General features: G+C 47.8%; 1 protein-coding gene and 1 non-coding gene across 4 annotated transcripts in view; one reads left to right on the top strand and one right to left on the bottom strand.

Moving 5' to 3' along the window:
- Positions 1–3,804: 3,804 nt before the first annotated feature.
- On the top strand, positions 3,805–3,929 carry LOC144147450 (U5 spliceosomal RNA). Its single transcript, XR_013317939.1, has one exon. It is a non-coding gene; the product is annotated as a U5 spliceosomal RNA (small nuclear RNA).
- A 5,036-nt stretch (positions 3,930–8,965) lies between these two features.
- The window catches only part of LOC144145990 (E3 ubiquitin-protein ligase MIB2-like), a 52,664-nt gene continuing 45,848 nt past the window's right edge, over positions 8,966–15,781 (bottom strand). For all 3 annotated transcript variants that reach the window (XM_077677882.1, XM_077677880.1, XM_077677883.1), the window contains 3 exons: positions 15,380–15,604; positions 13,657–13,844; positions 8,966–9,361 (listed from right to left, as the gene is read on the bottom strand). In XM_077677882.1, coding sequence (XP_077534008.1) covers positions 9,316–9,361; positions 13,657–13,844; positions 15,380–15,604 — 459 coding nt within the window. In that variant the 3' untranslated portion in view covers positions 8,966–9,315. The remainder of the gene's footprint in view (positions 9,362–13,656; positions 13,845–15,379; positions 15,605–15,781) is intronic.

Here is a 15,781-nt window from a genome sequence, read left to right as displayed (position 1 = left end):
CCGCTGTGCTCTCCCGAGGTGTTAGTCAAGTGATGGGTTAGTATAGATGTATATAAACTCCGAAATTCCGAGAAACCCCTGGTAAACGTTACACAAGAGAACGCCTGTGGCCAGGATGTGAGCGAAAGTTTGCCTTGCGTCGCGAATCCAATCCAACCCTCTAAATTACGCCGCCTACCTACTTCGAACGTTGACGCTGGGTTGCCGCCCACGGAGCCAGCGACACCCAGCGCCTCCTTCGGCAGATACGTGCAATACTGGGTCGGTCGCCGCGCGCCAGCACGTTCGTGGCGGGGGCGCGCTCCTTTCTCACCGCACCCCGAGAATCGTATTAGCAGTCCTTTGTATTTTTAAAACAAATTGAGCTATTCTACATTACTTCTGCCACACAGTGCAGAAGAACAATTACGGATTTTCTCGGTTGAAATCGCGTATGGGATTGAAGGTCGAAACAAATTGGCGTGACGCCCAGAAGGGAAGCGCATGCGCGGGATAGCTCACGCGTCTTCGGACTGGCCCGCACAGATTTCTCGTGATCTGCCTGTTCTGGTTAAAAAGAAACAGCACTTTACTGTTTTCCACTCCCCTAAAGACGGTGTTTCGTTCAGTCGTTTTAACATATTTTGTGTCGTGTTTGCCAGGGGAGAATGCCGCCGGTCGTTTCGCGGTATGGATCTGCGAATTGTTACCAAGACTTTCTACGAGAATGTTTGACGGATGAAGGGCGGAAGCTGTGTACAGCAAGCTACGTGTACGACGTGGAGCTCCACTGGGCTTGCGCAGCTCCGAGTTCGTGTTGCCCACCTCTGCATGTAGACAGAAAGAAGCTCCTTCCAAAGCAAAAAACCCAAACGCAACGGACTTGCGCGCGGCGAGTTTTAGAGGGGCTTCCCCAACAACCCGCACCCAGCCTGCGTTGCTCGGGTCGGCTCGGGTGTTGGGAACTTTAGGCTTAGCATTGTGGCGGATATTTGATCATTGCGAATGACAAACCCTAACACAACTTTTTACCACACTATCATCCCCTTTCCCGCATGTGGAGCTTTATTTTCGCAATAACTGCGTTTTGAGGCGATCGGTGACTAAGGCATGCAACTGCCGAGGCCTGTTTTGATTCTTCCGCGCAGGTAGCGCCATCGTTCGGCCACTCACCACACTTTGTAGTCACGACGGGGCAATCCGGAAAAAAATTCCCGCGCCTTCCCGCGAGGGGAACACGATTAAATGCAGAGCATTGGGGCCCCAGTTCGGCGGCGTATGCGCGCCGCTTAGCGGCCTTGTCTTCTGCTGTCGATGACGTTGCCTCTCGCGGTACCGTACTACCAAAAATAAAATGGCGCTCCCACTAGGACGGCGCTACCTGTCAGTCAAAGCTCCAGCGCAGGTTCCCTATGAGGGTGTTAATTTTTTGCTCAAATCAAGAATCAAATAAATACAGGCTGGTGTGATGTATATGATTCTGTAGAGCACAAATGCCTGTACAAAACGAAGGCTGTCTGCTTCCTTGAGTCCCCATTGTCTATTTGCCACTCTGCGTATCATGTGAATGACCTGTTCGCTAGACGCCTTTGCGAAGCACTTTTGAGGGCGATTGGCGGTGAGCGCGACCACGGGCGGCGCTGCGAAGCGCGCCTCCGTGACGTCGGCATAGGGATTCTCGCATTTGTCGTCTGCTTCACTCGGGCTCGCTCTCCCTGCTGTTTATTTGCGCTCGGTAGACGTATGATGCTTGTCCGAACCACATTTTGCGTGTGCGTAACTTTTTATCATAGGAATAGATTTAAAATCGCCTACACTAGCTCAAGGCGAGATTTAACGTATAGTTCTCGATACCGCTACGGAAGAAATATCGCCGGCGTCGCCCCATTCTTTGCGAAGCCGGTCTTGTGCGCAGCGCGAAGAGTCGGAGCTAGGCGTCGGCTTCTATTGTAAGCAATATTAGAACTCTTCTAGTACACTCTAGCAATATTAAGGGAACAGCCAGCTTCAAGTAGCCGTCAACAGCCAAAATACAAGACCAAAACAAATACCAGGCCTTCGCGGCTGTCGGCTTGGCAGAAGGCATTACGATTCCCGGTAATCGCATGTAAGGTAAATCAGTTTTGAACGCTCGAAAGTATTGTATCACGTCACTTTACGTTGTCATGGCATGAAAGTTTCCCGACATGCACTATGGGCCACAAAAACTGTAGGCTGAGTTCCAAATAACCCACTGTGTGTATATATAGGCGCGTGCTGTATTTATAAAGGCTTCTAACCAGTATGGAGGTTTATTGAGAAAAACGAGCCACGTCTGCGGTAAAATAATAACACTATGTTTGTTCAGAGCTGGAGGGATATTACGTTACATTTCCCACAGCCTTATCTTTCCAATATTCAGATATGCGTTACAGAAAAGCTGCACTCGAAGGGAGGAGGTGGAGTAGGAGGGGGAGGAGGAGGAGAAAACTTTATTGAACCGTAAAATCGAGATGATTAGTGGGCCGGGTCCTCATTCCAGGACAAGAGCGTAAGATTAATTTTGTTCTTTATGCCTGGAAGTAAAAGTTGGAAAACAATAAAGAGCTGCTTGGAAATATTCATCTGTTTCATTTCTTGTTATACATGCACGTATACTATTTATTGCGTTCGTTAACAACTATATCAAGCCTTCAACACCGTAATCATGTCGTAACTGCTCAGGTTGAGAATCAGTTCATTATGATACGATGGTTACGATAAAAATTAGCACAAAAGCCGCCTTCGAGCACTCTGGACAACGTTGTCTGAGGAGCGATCGCTGTGGCGTAGCACAAACCTTCTGTTTGTATTTGGATGAGAATAAACAACTCACGCTGCAAATATACACCTTCATGCACGCAGCCATAAGGAAAGCCAATTTGTGAAGAAGGGAATCATGTATGCCATACTGCCTGAAGAAAATATCCACACAATCTTTGTGAGCCTGCCAAACAACCCCAAACTTACTAATAACTTATAAGACGTTCGTGACGAAGCAGAAAAATTAATGCATTGGGCACAGAAAAAAAAAAAACATTAATCTGATACAAGTCAACGAAAGAAATAGAAGACAGCCGCTTTATTTGCTACTGTGCGATGTGCGAATCCGCTGCTTGGTGCGGAGCATTCAGACTGCTCAGTCTCCATAAGAGCACCTCAAAAATACTGTAGGGAACCGTACGCATTTGGGATACTTATCAAGCAGATCTGAGCGTTGAGCCTCGCGAATAAGCTAGAAGGACGAGTTAGACCCGATCTTCTGACCGATACTCTAAAGAAAGTTGTCTCTCTCTTCGTGTGTTGCAAACTTGTGGCGGATACAGCTTGAAATTATTCAGATGTGTCAGAAGCCGGGAAAATTAACTGAATTACTAGAAATACGCATTTTAATGCACTAGAGCATCAAAGCGGACGATTTCTAGCGCAGGCAGTGCTGCCCTCACACGCGGAGTGTAGCAGCGGAGTGGCTGCACTCACAAGCGGAGTGTAGCAGACGACAGTGGCGCGAGTCCCTCAGCCGACGTCAGAGCCAGGGGGCGCCACTGAACCGCCGCGGCTCGTGCTGCGGCCGCCTGAAAACCTCAAGTGTGCGGTGCCTATATAAATGCATCACTTATCAACAGTAAATTTCAACTGTTTATATAAAAAGAAAAGTGTATTTTAGACTGCGCAACTGAACCACTGAAAAAGTTATTTACCTAGCGTGACCATAATTTATTGAATCTGTTACAAACATGTAAGGTCACCGGCGATTGTTGGCCTACCACCGTAAAGGGCAACTTTTAACAAACCGATTAATTTTAAGCGCTCAGACCTCTCCTCAAATCGTGCTTGCGAGTTGATCTTTCGCCTTTTACTAAAGATCACCGTGGGGTGGGGTCGCAAATGAGCTTGTGAGCAATTTTTGAATGGCCCTGGTCGTTTGGCTGGGGCCTCCTATATAAACCAAAATCAGAATGTTGCTTCACAAGTGTGCAGTTCTGTGCGTTTCCCTCTGCTGTCCCAGTGGATAGTGCAGGGCATATGCAATGCTTACGAACAGTGTCTCTGCTAACTCTGCATTCAAAGCACATTGAACACGTCCACGGGAACTACGCGGGAACTATTTTGCGGCGGGCAAAGAGCCAACGTCAGGACGCCTCGTGTGCTTGTGGAGACACGGCTACGAGTGTGCCAATCCTTCCCGAGGCGACTTGCAGATCCCGGCCGCTGCCTCGAGTTGATGACGAAGAGCTGGTGGAAGTCTACAATGCTGAGGAAGACTTTGCACCCATCACTCGCCGCGAAGACCTCTTCGATGCATATGATGACGATTACTAGCACCGCATCCATGCAAAAAGACAATAACTTTGTGTCCGGCAATACTCACCTAAAACAGCTTCGCCTTTTCTGAGTGCAAGCTTCCCTGAATTTTTTTTTTTTTAGAGAGTGTGTTGGAGATGTTTGCTAAGATAAAAGGGTAATCAACATGGTGCGAGTCATTATTGGCCGTGAGGGCCAGCACAGGACATGTTTGTGCTGCAAATGTTTTAAGTGCAATGCACTTCTTAAGCGACCCTGAACCTGCGTCCACCGGCGATGTCCGCGCACGTGGAGATGGGCGCGCGCAGCCTGGCCGCTGACATGGCACATACCCACGTGGGGGATTGGCCAGGAATCTCCTCGTCTTCCTTGGCAACGGGGGGAGATGGGCGCGCGCTGCCTGGCCGCTGACATGGCACATACCCACGTGGGGGATTGGCCAAGAATCGGGCGTGAGAAGGGCTAATGCACCTGCTTAAAGGAGTACTGACACGAAATTTCAAAGCTGGACAACACAAATAGGTGTCTGTGAATAAATGCATCTATCTTTCTTTCTTTGTAGTTGTGTGTGTGTGTGTGATCTCTCTTTCGCGAACATTACCGAACCGCGCAAATTCAACTCGTGCATTCGCACTTCCACATTCTTCCCCTCGGGGAAATGCGGGGAATTTTTGACTTCACAAGTAGGATGCCTGATTTTTACCTCACTGCGGTGTTTGCCGCCTCGGGCCTTTTCTGACCTCTCAAGAGGATAAATGTACTTCGCAAGAGAAAAAAAAGGGGGATGGTGATCTTCCAGAGCGAGCAGTGCTTTTCCTTTTTCTTCTTTGCGTTGTGCAGCTCACAAGTCAAGGAACACAATTACGCCCGAGTGCTGCATTTTTAATTTTCAAATTCACGAATACTGTACCCAAGGTCGTGTCCGGACAAACACAGACTCGATCTGCAGAAAAGTGTTGAACCTATTCTGCTGACCTCCACCCAGTTGTAGGTCAGCAGAAGTTAACTTTTTCGGAAGGTTATTGGCAAGACCACAGTTTCTTGTGCACCTACTTTTCCCTTACTGCTGATTCCTGCAGTTTGCTAAGTGTTGAGGCAAATCGAGGCTAGAAGTGCAGTTTAGCGAGACAAGAAGACTGAGCATGAATAAAAAAATGTGGAAGTGGAAGTTCTGCACTGAAGTTGCCTTACTGCATTTTTGCTGTAACGGTTAGAAAAGTGTGCTAGTTTGCAAAGTAGCACCCGCTGTAAACACCTGCTTGTTACTTCCAACTGCACGTTACATAATTATATATATGTGGAATGTGGTGTGTAACACACACGCACACTTACACATACACACACATATTTGGGCAAAGGAACTTTTGGCTACGCACATTTATGAGCCTAAAACTATTTACTCGACAACACAGAACTTTTCTTTAGGCAATTAAGCCCACACCCGAAATCTATTCTTGCATGGCGTGGTTGCTACAAAACATAAGCCTTTACTCCTGTCAAAAACCCACCCCAAAGGCAATAAAAACTGACAATGTCAATGTGTTGCATTCCAACAAGTCAAACCGAACTTAAAAAAAAAATGTAACTTCAGGAATAATGACAAAATGGTGATCACTGCTCACCACATCAAAGCATACATAAATAGGAACTTTAGCAAAAAAAAAAAGTCTTATCGCACTTTCTATCAGTCCTTCTAGGTTCATACGCAATGCAACCTGTTCACCACTCCCATGTTTGTTGCTTTGAACACTGCACTGGGTGCCGAACCCGTGGTAAGATTAGAATTTGGCGCAATGCTCCGGTTCTTGTCGCAGCAGCACTTCTATATTTGTTATGCACACAATTTGAGACACAGTTTGGATGTATTTCATATTGAATTATCTGCTTACCCTTGTTAAAAGCAGTTTAATCGCACTTCGTGGCACTGGGTTGCTGGCTACAGGTCACGACAACAACCACGGGCTATAGATGTTAGCACCTGGTCAGCAAGCTACTTTCTTGCGTCCGGTGCAGCAGAACCTCGTGCGGAACATGCGCGGATGCGACAGCTTGAAGCTTGTGGTCGCACAAGCACAGGGAATGCAAGTGCGAGAGTCCGTCCCCCTGCGGATGCAAGCCTGCCCCTTCCTCTACGCACCCAGTGCCCTCTACAGGTTCGTTTTGAACGCTCCTTCTACTGTTTCGAGAAACTGCCAAAAGAACCCTCTGCTGTTTGGCCTCAGTAGCCTAGGGGTAGACCCCCGGGTTTTGGCAAGAATAACCCGGGTTTGAGCTACCCCAGTGCCAAAATTTTCACAAGACTTGTGATATTTCTTTACTGTAAAATGTTCTTTTGGCTCAGTTCTCAAAAACAAGGGTGGCCTGGTATCTTTTAGGTAGGTCTAGGGGTGGGGCACTGCGTATCAACACATTGAATGAACTTTCTGCCTCGCACCGAAATATTGCAATGCGGGCCACGGGCACGCAACGTAGCCCCATCATCCTAGTGCCACCGTAACACAGAGGTGGGGCCACGGCATGTCTTCCAGGTTGACAGCCGACCAGTAAAGAGGGAGTCCTCACTGGGTCAAAGGAGGTTAAATATCGGTTTTATGGGAAAGTGGCCTCTTGAATGGGGAGTGTTTTGATCTTGTTGTGGCTCTTCTGGGAGGATGAGGAGGAGGAGACTTGTTGTGGGGGACGCATTAGGATGTGCAGACAAGGCCTATTATTTTGAACTAGGCCACTTGATGGTTAAAAATAGTTAAAAACGGTGCAACGGGGCAAAGGGTGTGAGTGTCCACAAAGTGAGGGTATGTTGTCATGTACCTGTAAGCACCTTGCCATGTAACTGCTTCTGTTTACAGGGTGAATAAAGCATTGTTGTCTGTCTCAGTCCCTGGGAGCCTGTCTTCGCACTGTCGGTCAGTTTGCGTGGACCAAGTTTCGCAAGCCCCGTATGCCGCATACTGATGCAGGAGATTGGCTAAGAGTGATTAGGAATGTGTGTCAGCCACACCCTAAAGGTTTGGCTGACTGTTGGCAACACAGTCTGCAGATGGTAGTACTACCAATAAAAGGTTAGTAAAACACACTGTGCTTAGCTTTACTGTTCTCACTGATGGTTTCTGTAACGCGAAAATGCCCAAACGAAAGAAAAAAAAAACGCTTCCCGTGGCCAAAATCGAACCTGGGTCTCTCGCGTTATGGAGCCGGAGTCTATCTATTGCTCCATTTCGACATGGTCGAAGGGGTTTGGAAAATTTAGACGACAACCGAAGAATCCGTGACAAGAAAGCTTCGCATTCGTTCAATCATCGTTTGACAGAGGGGTGCATGACTTTTTGGCCATGTTGACATCAAACCAGAACAGCCCCCTTAGAACACTTGATGCTGAAAAATTTTGCAGTTTTCCCAGCACTATTTTTAAAGGGGCCCTGCAGACAAAATACAAGTTTGTTTTATTCGAAAGATTTCCCGTTTTATAGTGCCCCCCCTGCGCTTGCCCGGAAGCAAACAATGCTTTATTTACTGCGAAATTAATCAATTTAAGTTAAAATTTTCATTCTCCCACCAAATCGTGTGTTTTAACGTCTGCAATGACATCATAGAATGGGTCTTCAAGCTAAACCTGGTGTGAAGCGGAGACTTGTTTACCGTTAGTCAACCTAGACAGCGTTACCATATCGTAGCGGGCCGTTTTCTGCCTTCGCTTTCTTGTCGACCGTATTTGTAGCTGGCTTGTTTTTGTTCAGGAAGAAAATAATCGTTTCGTAAAACATGGAGCTCACTCGACAAATTGGACCCGTAAGACACTGTCGCTGATGCCAGTTGGCCAGTGTCGTCTGAGACAACCCCAAAGCGCCGCAGTGCTGCGCAGCTAAAACAAGCATAGTGCGCGCGGTACCAACAGCAGCACGCATTGGCACTTGCATTGGCACTTCTATGTTTACGTGTGCTTTCATAACTTCCACTTCTTATCCCACCATTCTTACTGCTATGAAAACAATGTGCCCTAAATTTAGGCGCAAATAGCTCGTTCGGCAAGCTTATAAGCTCTGCCTTAATTTGCGTTTGCCGGCCTCAGCCAATCGCAGAGCTGGTGTGTATGACATCGTAGGTTCTGTTGCAGGAAATGAGCTAGTGGGTCGCATGGCCATTCCCTTTTTTCCTAATTATATAGCTTATTTGAGTGAGGTTTACGTTAGGAATATGGTGTCAGTATATTCTAGCGAGGCAATCTTTCGAATTAACCAAACTTGTGTATCGTCTGCACGGCCCCTTTAAGAGCGGTCCTCCTGCCAGCCGATACTTGCCGATCTTGCATGCATACCCAAGAGGACTATCGGCTGAAAACGACACCTTTGCTGTACACTGCTGTGAAAGATAACTCGCATTCAAGGCTGTAAAAACCACGTTAACACCTCCTACGGGAAAAGTTCTCCAGTTATGACAAGTCCTGCAAAGAAGAGGGAGAGGGACAGGTGTGCGGGCAACTCTCCACGGTTTTTTCAGCACTTGGTCAAACAACACATGAGCACATTGTTTTGTGTCGCCTTTCTCAGGCACCACTGGACGACAAATTATGGTTCTTCCCACATGCCCAGCGTCCACAGATAATGCACACAGGAAGGCAGCCATTTTCATTCGGGGCTCAATTATCAAGCCATGGGACACTGCATGTTACCGTAGTACATTTTTTATTCCGGTCTTTGATTTCCCAAAAAACCCTATTTCACAACTCGCGTGGGATCAAACTGCAACCACCTGTCCTTTCAAGTTCGCAATGGTTGGCTTCTTCCACTGTTTTTGCTCAGTGGACAAGTTAATCACTTTCCAAATTAAATCTCTGCTTTGCGTAAAGTCTGCAAAACCCATGCTGTCCGCACCGATATTTGGAGCACAGCTGCCACCGCACGCTAGGCACGCAGGAATCGGGCAGCACATTGCAGATATGGAATTCAAGGGTGTGCGCCGCTGTCACTGGCACTCCTCAGGCAGTCAGGAACAGTTCCCCTTGAGGCGTCCAGGCGATCATCTCAGCATGGTGGGCTCGACGGTGTTTGAAGTCGTCGCATCACTAGGAGAAAATGGGGAAAGCGCCTCATTAGGACTCTAGTCATGCTAGGTAGGGCTCCAATTTGACTCGCTAACTGAGGAGAGTGAAGGGATGGTGGCAAAGTCTGGGTGGGAATCGGAGGCATGGGCATGAATTTAGCTGGTCAGCATGAATTTGTCATGCCACCTGAAGAATGCGAATGTTGTAACACTGACAGCCATCAAATATGTAAGAAAACCACCCGAAGAGACGCAGACACACCAGCAGAGTAGACAGGATAGCCAGTACAGTCCTGTCTACTCTGTTCTTGTGTCTGCATCTCTTCAGCTGGCTGCATTTTATTCATCACAAACAAGTGCCCCAGTTTTAAGCTTTCCTAATCAAATACACAAGGTCTTCTCACAGTTTTCAAAAGTTCAAATGCACGCTCGTGAAGAAAACTGCAGATCCGGTGCATGCAACACTGCTGCAAAGTTCAGTGATTATTGGAGCCCGCTCATTAAAAGTGGGAGCGTGCCTCAGTTGTTCTTGGGAAAACCCACATCAAGCCGCTTCTTCTCGCCACGGCTTTTCCCTGTGTAAGGGCCGTGACGCCCCTGGCAGTCAACCATCCTGCACTGTTATTATAAACTGGCCGTCTGTACACTGAAGTCTAATTCCATATGCCGGCAATAAAATGTTAGAGAAGTTTGAAACGCCAATTGCGTTATTTGTCACATGCTAACACTGTCTGTCTAGGCCACCAAAAAGTAAACATGTGCAGGAGTATGCAAGTAAGTATAGAAACCAAACATCGGAAGAAAACAGTGTGCTCACAACAGACCGAAGGTCTGCAAATAATGCAAGATTTGACAAACCCAACAGAAGGCTTTTAGAACACTTGAGAACCTATAATGCCTTGAAAAGCTTACGTGTAATACGAGTTTCTTCGTACCGTGCTTTTCTCGAGAAAACCGTGGTAAGAAGAAACTCGCATCACACACATGATCACGAGTTTATCTCATGCACACATTCATGGATGGGCATAAAGCTAAGTGACTTTCCAAGTGGAAACACCAAATGGGAAGTCCGCCGGCATAAATTTCAGGGGCCATGAAGACAAAGTTCAACTTTGGTTCATTTAAAGAGACTCCTTTGTCACGATGTCAGTGATACCCAATTCACCGTAAACTTCAAAAAATCGATATGTTAAGCAAGACAGATGAAGTAGTGGCTGCCCCCATCCACTGTCTGGCAATTTCTCTGCGATGTTACAGACTCGTTTGTGCCTTTGGTGGCCGACGATCTAAAAAACCCGCAATGAACATGATTGGGCAGTTGTAGCAGGGCCTCCAGTTCCGTTTGATCACATCACCCTATTGCTATCATGCAGTTAACTCAGCAGTGATGCTACTGGCTTAGGCCACTTTGGAGCAGCTTTTGGAGCAGGCAAAAATGCGTTTCGGAGCAGCAAAACCAGCTTTCGGAGCAGGTGTTAATAGAAGCAATTTTAAGACACGTACTGCATTCTTGATAGATAATCGCTAAAAGCACACCCTTCAACAATAATAAAAATTAAAAGAACCCAGAACATGGATATTTTGTCCCCATTTTTCTGCATTAAACTTTGTGCAGCAGCCTGCCCAACAAAAATTAAAAAAAAAAAAAAAAGCTCTCATTTTTACACAATAGCAGATTTACTATGAAAAAACTAAAAATTGCTCGTCACAACAAACATGCTATGTAAAATCGAGCGCTATTGGAAGGCTATCGTGGGAGCACTGACCAATGATATCAGTAGCGCCACAGCTTTGACTGCATAATTGAACACCACACTCCTCCCCGTGTTGCACATGCATCACTATTTAGCAGCGTCAGCGCTGCCACCGTAAGGGTCTAAAATGACAAGCCACCGATAGCAGCGCTATTGTTTACGAAGGCAGCGGGCAGCCATTTCCGGCAGCCAACATGCAGCACCAGGCTGAACCTTGGCCCTTTACGACACGTTTGCCGCAAGCAACCAAAACGCCTCCGTTAATGACAAGGTAGCCCATTAGTCCCCCCCACACCCTCCTCCTACCCCGAGACTATGTTAATTCCCTGCGAGGCCACATGCGCGCATTTCACCTTCAATTTCCCCATATGTGAATTAAGACGGGCGTCGTCATATGCCTGCCGTACTCGTTAAGCTCTGAAACAAAGTCAGGCATCGTAAAATTGCCGTACTCACTTGCCAGCACGCGGCCCGAACTATGTCACCGTTTCCTGCCCTTGCATACTATTTTCTCCCCCCCTGCACTTTGTGAATTCTCATTTGTTTACAGTAAAATCTCAATGATACGAATCTCGCGGCACCGCGAAAAATATTCGTATCATTTAAAATTCGTGTGAACAACACAGACCAAAAAACTAAGCACCAAAACAAGTTTTCGATTATTTCTTTTCTTACTTTCGCATGACGAAATCCGTGACGTTTTTCTGCTTTTTTTTTAACCTCCATGTCGCCGAGCGGTCCTTTCTGGACTTTCACTCCCTGCAGGGGCGATTTTGCACGCGATTCGTGCGCGTCGGCGTTGTGCGCGCGATATTTTCACGCCCGCGTCGGCGATTCGGCGCCCGCGGACGAGCGTGGCAGTGGGAGGAGCCTGATGACTTGCGCCAATGGCAAGGCACGCGCCTCATGGCGGCAGTTACGAAGTGCTTGAGACAGCCGGCTGGCTCCGCCAGAGATGTTTAGGCTTAGCACCCCGACAGATATTTCATGGGCGCTTTCACTAGCGGCGTGGATGATGTTTTATAGCACCGTTTTCGTTCACATTGTTAGCTCATTTACCGCACAAGGAACTTCCTGTGTGCTTTTAGGGGCATTTTAAAGAGCGGTTAAAAGCGGTCTCTTGAGCGTCCCGCACCACTTCGTGACCGAAACCGCCGCCATGCTGCCGCGGCCAGCTGCGCCCGGCGCAGCGTGCGGGTGGTTTCGCGGCGGCGTCAGCGTGCTTGTAGAGTGCACGGCACGTTTTTGCGAGCAGAAAACAGCTTGGCCGTTCCAGGAGAAAGAGCGACAAAGAGGGCAAAGGGCCCGTATGTCGTCGTAGCTTGCTCGCTCGGCAGTCGGGCGCCTCGCCGACTCGTTCTTATTATCCGCCGGGCACCGCAGGTCCGTTCGTAAGAGCCAAAACTTTTCCCATTTCAAACAGTGCAATTTCGCCGAGACTAATCAGAAATTCGTCTCATCCCGAAATTCGTATCACCCAGGTTCCACTGCAAATACAACTCCTGCGTCCTAATATCTTGCCTACTTTTCTTCCAGCACAACTCCGCAGGCACCCGGTACACGTGTACGCTGTCGGGGCGCGTTGGCGAGCGAGTACGGCGATTTCACGACGCCTGACGTTATTCACGAGTACGGCACGGATATCACAACGCATATCGCGGCCCGAAGACCGCGAGGCGGACGGTCGCGACGGCGGCAACCGGTCTCGCGAACCCAATAGGTCTCGTATAAGGGGGCAGATTTGGCGTTGTGCGCCTACATGCGCAAAACGCATCATCGCCGTTACTAGAGTGCCTAGAATATTTCAGAAATATTCTAGGCACTCTACCGTTACCACTACAAGGGCCAGTTTGCCTTGGCTTGGCTCGGATTGCGGCCTGAAAACAGGTGTACCGCGATGTTGCTTTCAGTGGGGAACCTCAAGTAGTTAGTTTCGTTTCTGAAAGACAGCGTACACCCTTGGGCTCAGGTCGGGCGCAGAATCGCCAAATTTAGAGGAAATGTAGCAGGATGTAGCAGCCAGAGCACTTGGGCGCAGTTTGGCACAATTGGCGCAGCGGTAGCATCACTGTATTAGTATTATGTATGTTTCAAGTGGTGGCCCATTCTATGGCACTCCTGCCCATATTACGCCACCATAGTGCAAAATTTTAAACTTTCAACATTTCTTCTATTTTGTTCGTTAAAAAATGCCTTTCGTGGCTAGTACTCAGATGGGTGGGTTCCCACAGACTGGCTCTTTCAAATTGAACAAAGATGACGATGATGATGATGATGATTTGGTTTTACTGGTGCAAGGTTGATTATGGGCAAAGAGCACCAGACATGAAAACTCAACAAAGGTGCATTTTCTCTTCAGGGCCCCCTTTAAATGTCCATGAGCATACCACCGGCACACGCTAGCACCGTGCCACCAAACCTAACGTACCACCCAACCTAAAGAAGCAGAAAGCCAGCAGCAGCAGCCCTGCATGAGGCAATCACGGGCTTGCGGTACAACATAAAAGCAGACATCACCGCTCGCTCATCTTGCTCGAACGGGTGAGCAAAGCGCACAACTTACCATTTACGAGCTTTCCAGGCAAGGAGGAGCTTTGGCGCGTGGGGTCCAAACCTCCGGGCCATCTGCAGCGGCGTTACCCCGCTCTTGTTCCTCAGGTGGAGGTCGCCACCCCTGCTGGCCAGAAAGCAGGCCAGGGCTAGGCTGGGGTCGAAGGCCGGCCGACGCGACTCCAGAAGCTTGTTCACGATCTGTTAGAAGACGAGCACATCTTTTGGTTTTTACTTGCAGTGACATACATCAAGAGACCACCGGCCGCCCTTGTAACTACGCAAAAATTCAGCTGATATACTCGGGACTGTTCAATTTTCTAAACTGTTTCAATCAGAAAAAAACCTTATGCACGTAAAGGGCCCAACACGACAAAATACTACCTTCTTCAGTTTGGAATAAGTAGCCTTTAGTGACTCACTCAGCTACATTCCAGCCACAAGATATGCCTTCCACACACAAAAAAAAAAAAAAATAATAATAATAAAACTTTTACGAAATGTGATGAAATAGAACTACGGGCCCAGAGCAATCTCCCAGTCCTGTTTCTCATTGGTAGCACAGACCAGCAGCCGCAAATTGCACAAACAAGATTCTCTGACGTCATAGAAAAGTTGCAGGAAAGTTGCAGGAAAGTGGCTCCACTGCTTGGTATGATCGCTTTAGTATCTCCACTATTTGTTTGAAGTGCATGACAAAATTGGTGTCAGAGTTGTTGGGAAAAGGCAGCTTTTTTAATAAATCAAACTTGCATTTTGTCTTCATGGTCTCTTTAGAGGGGCCATGCAGGCAAAATGCAAGTTTAGTTTCCTTCGACCGATTGCTTGTTAGAATGACACTGACACCACTGCGAACGCAAACTTCACTCGAAAAGGCTCAAATAGAACAAAGAGAATGGCCATGCGACCCCCCAGCTCATTTCCTGCACTAGGACCAACGTCATATTTTGGGCAGCTGTGCGATTGGCTGAGGCCGGCAAAAGCAAACGCAAGTTAGGGAGGGCTTATACGCTTTCAGAATGAGCTATTTGGACTTAAATGCGATGCGTATTCTTTTTGTAGCGGTAAGAATGGTGGGGCAAACAACAAAAGTTACGAACGTACCCGTAAAAATAGAAGCATTATGCCGGTTATAGCTGCACAGCTGTCCGGCGCGTTGAGCTTACACTGGCCAACTGGATTAAGTGACATTGTCTTTTTTTGTCGAGCGTATACTCAATGTTACAAGAAATGACTATGTACTATTAACCATACAAAAATTAGGTAAAGATCCAGTCAAACACAAAGCGAGTGCGGAGAGCAGTCCTGAGCAGTATTGTGGCACCATTTAAAAGGACTGAACAATGCACTATGCCGTTTGTTTGAAAAACAAGCAGCAGGTTTGTTTGAAAAACTTCTGCGAGAACACTGATCTTTGTAACACCGTGAACCTTCACCACAGCCACTGCCAATAGTTTGCGTTTAGGCCCCCCATGCCCTGATGTGCAAAACCATTCCAGACAAACAAAAGTGATGCAATATTACGGTACTTCAATTAACTCTGCACTACTTCAATTGCCTCTGCAATATTTGAAAGTCATGAAATATTTGAGTAGGAAATATTCAATTCGAATTCAAAAATAATATACATGCACACGTTCAGTAAATACGGTTCTATTTCTCTAATGCAGGCCTTGTAGTTGCAACATACGGCAGCGCACGGAGAAGCAAAAACATGCACTGGCCACACCACCCACCCCTCTGATGGCCGGAGCGGTTGAGAGACTGTAGTGTGAATCCATCTTCAGAGACAGCCACTGGCCCAAGCTCGTGTGCATGGCCGTGTTTCCGTCTTCAGCTGGCCGGTTGATGTCGGCACCGGCTTCGACCAGCAGCTCCACCAAGTGGATTTTTCCACCGTACACGGCCACGCCAAGGGCCGTTGTCTGCCGGCTGAGTTCTGCGTCGACCGTGCACTGACCCTGCAGAGGAAAGGCGGGCGGTTGCACGTAGCTGACGCACGGGAAGTGCTGCCCGCTAAGCAGTGAAATCTTCCTCCTCATTTTTTGGTGGGAAGGAGCAGGTCTGATCTCCACTTCTACCCTTCACTCTTGGCCTATTCAGAACGAGAGTTCATTGGGACTTCCCGCTGAACACCA

This window comes from Haemaphysalis longicornis, unplaced genomic scaffold, assembly GCF_048455015.1.
Source record: "Haemaphysalis longicornis isolate Haplotype H1 unplaced genomic scaffold, Haemaphysalis longicornis Haplotype H1 scaffold_7, whole genome shotgun sequence".
NCBI classification, from domain to species: Eukaryota; Metazoa; Arthropoda; class Arachnida; order Ixodida; family Ixodidae; genus Haemaphysalis; species Haemaphysalis longicornis.
The sequence above is the reverse complement of the archived record's forward strand: the minus strand, read 5'-3'. Positions and strand labels throughout refer to the sequence as shown.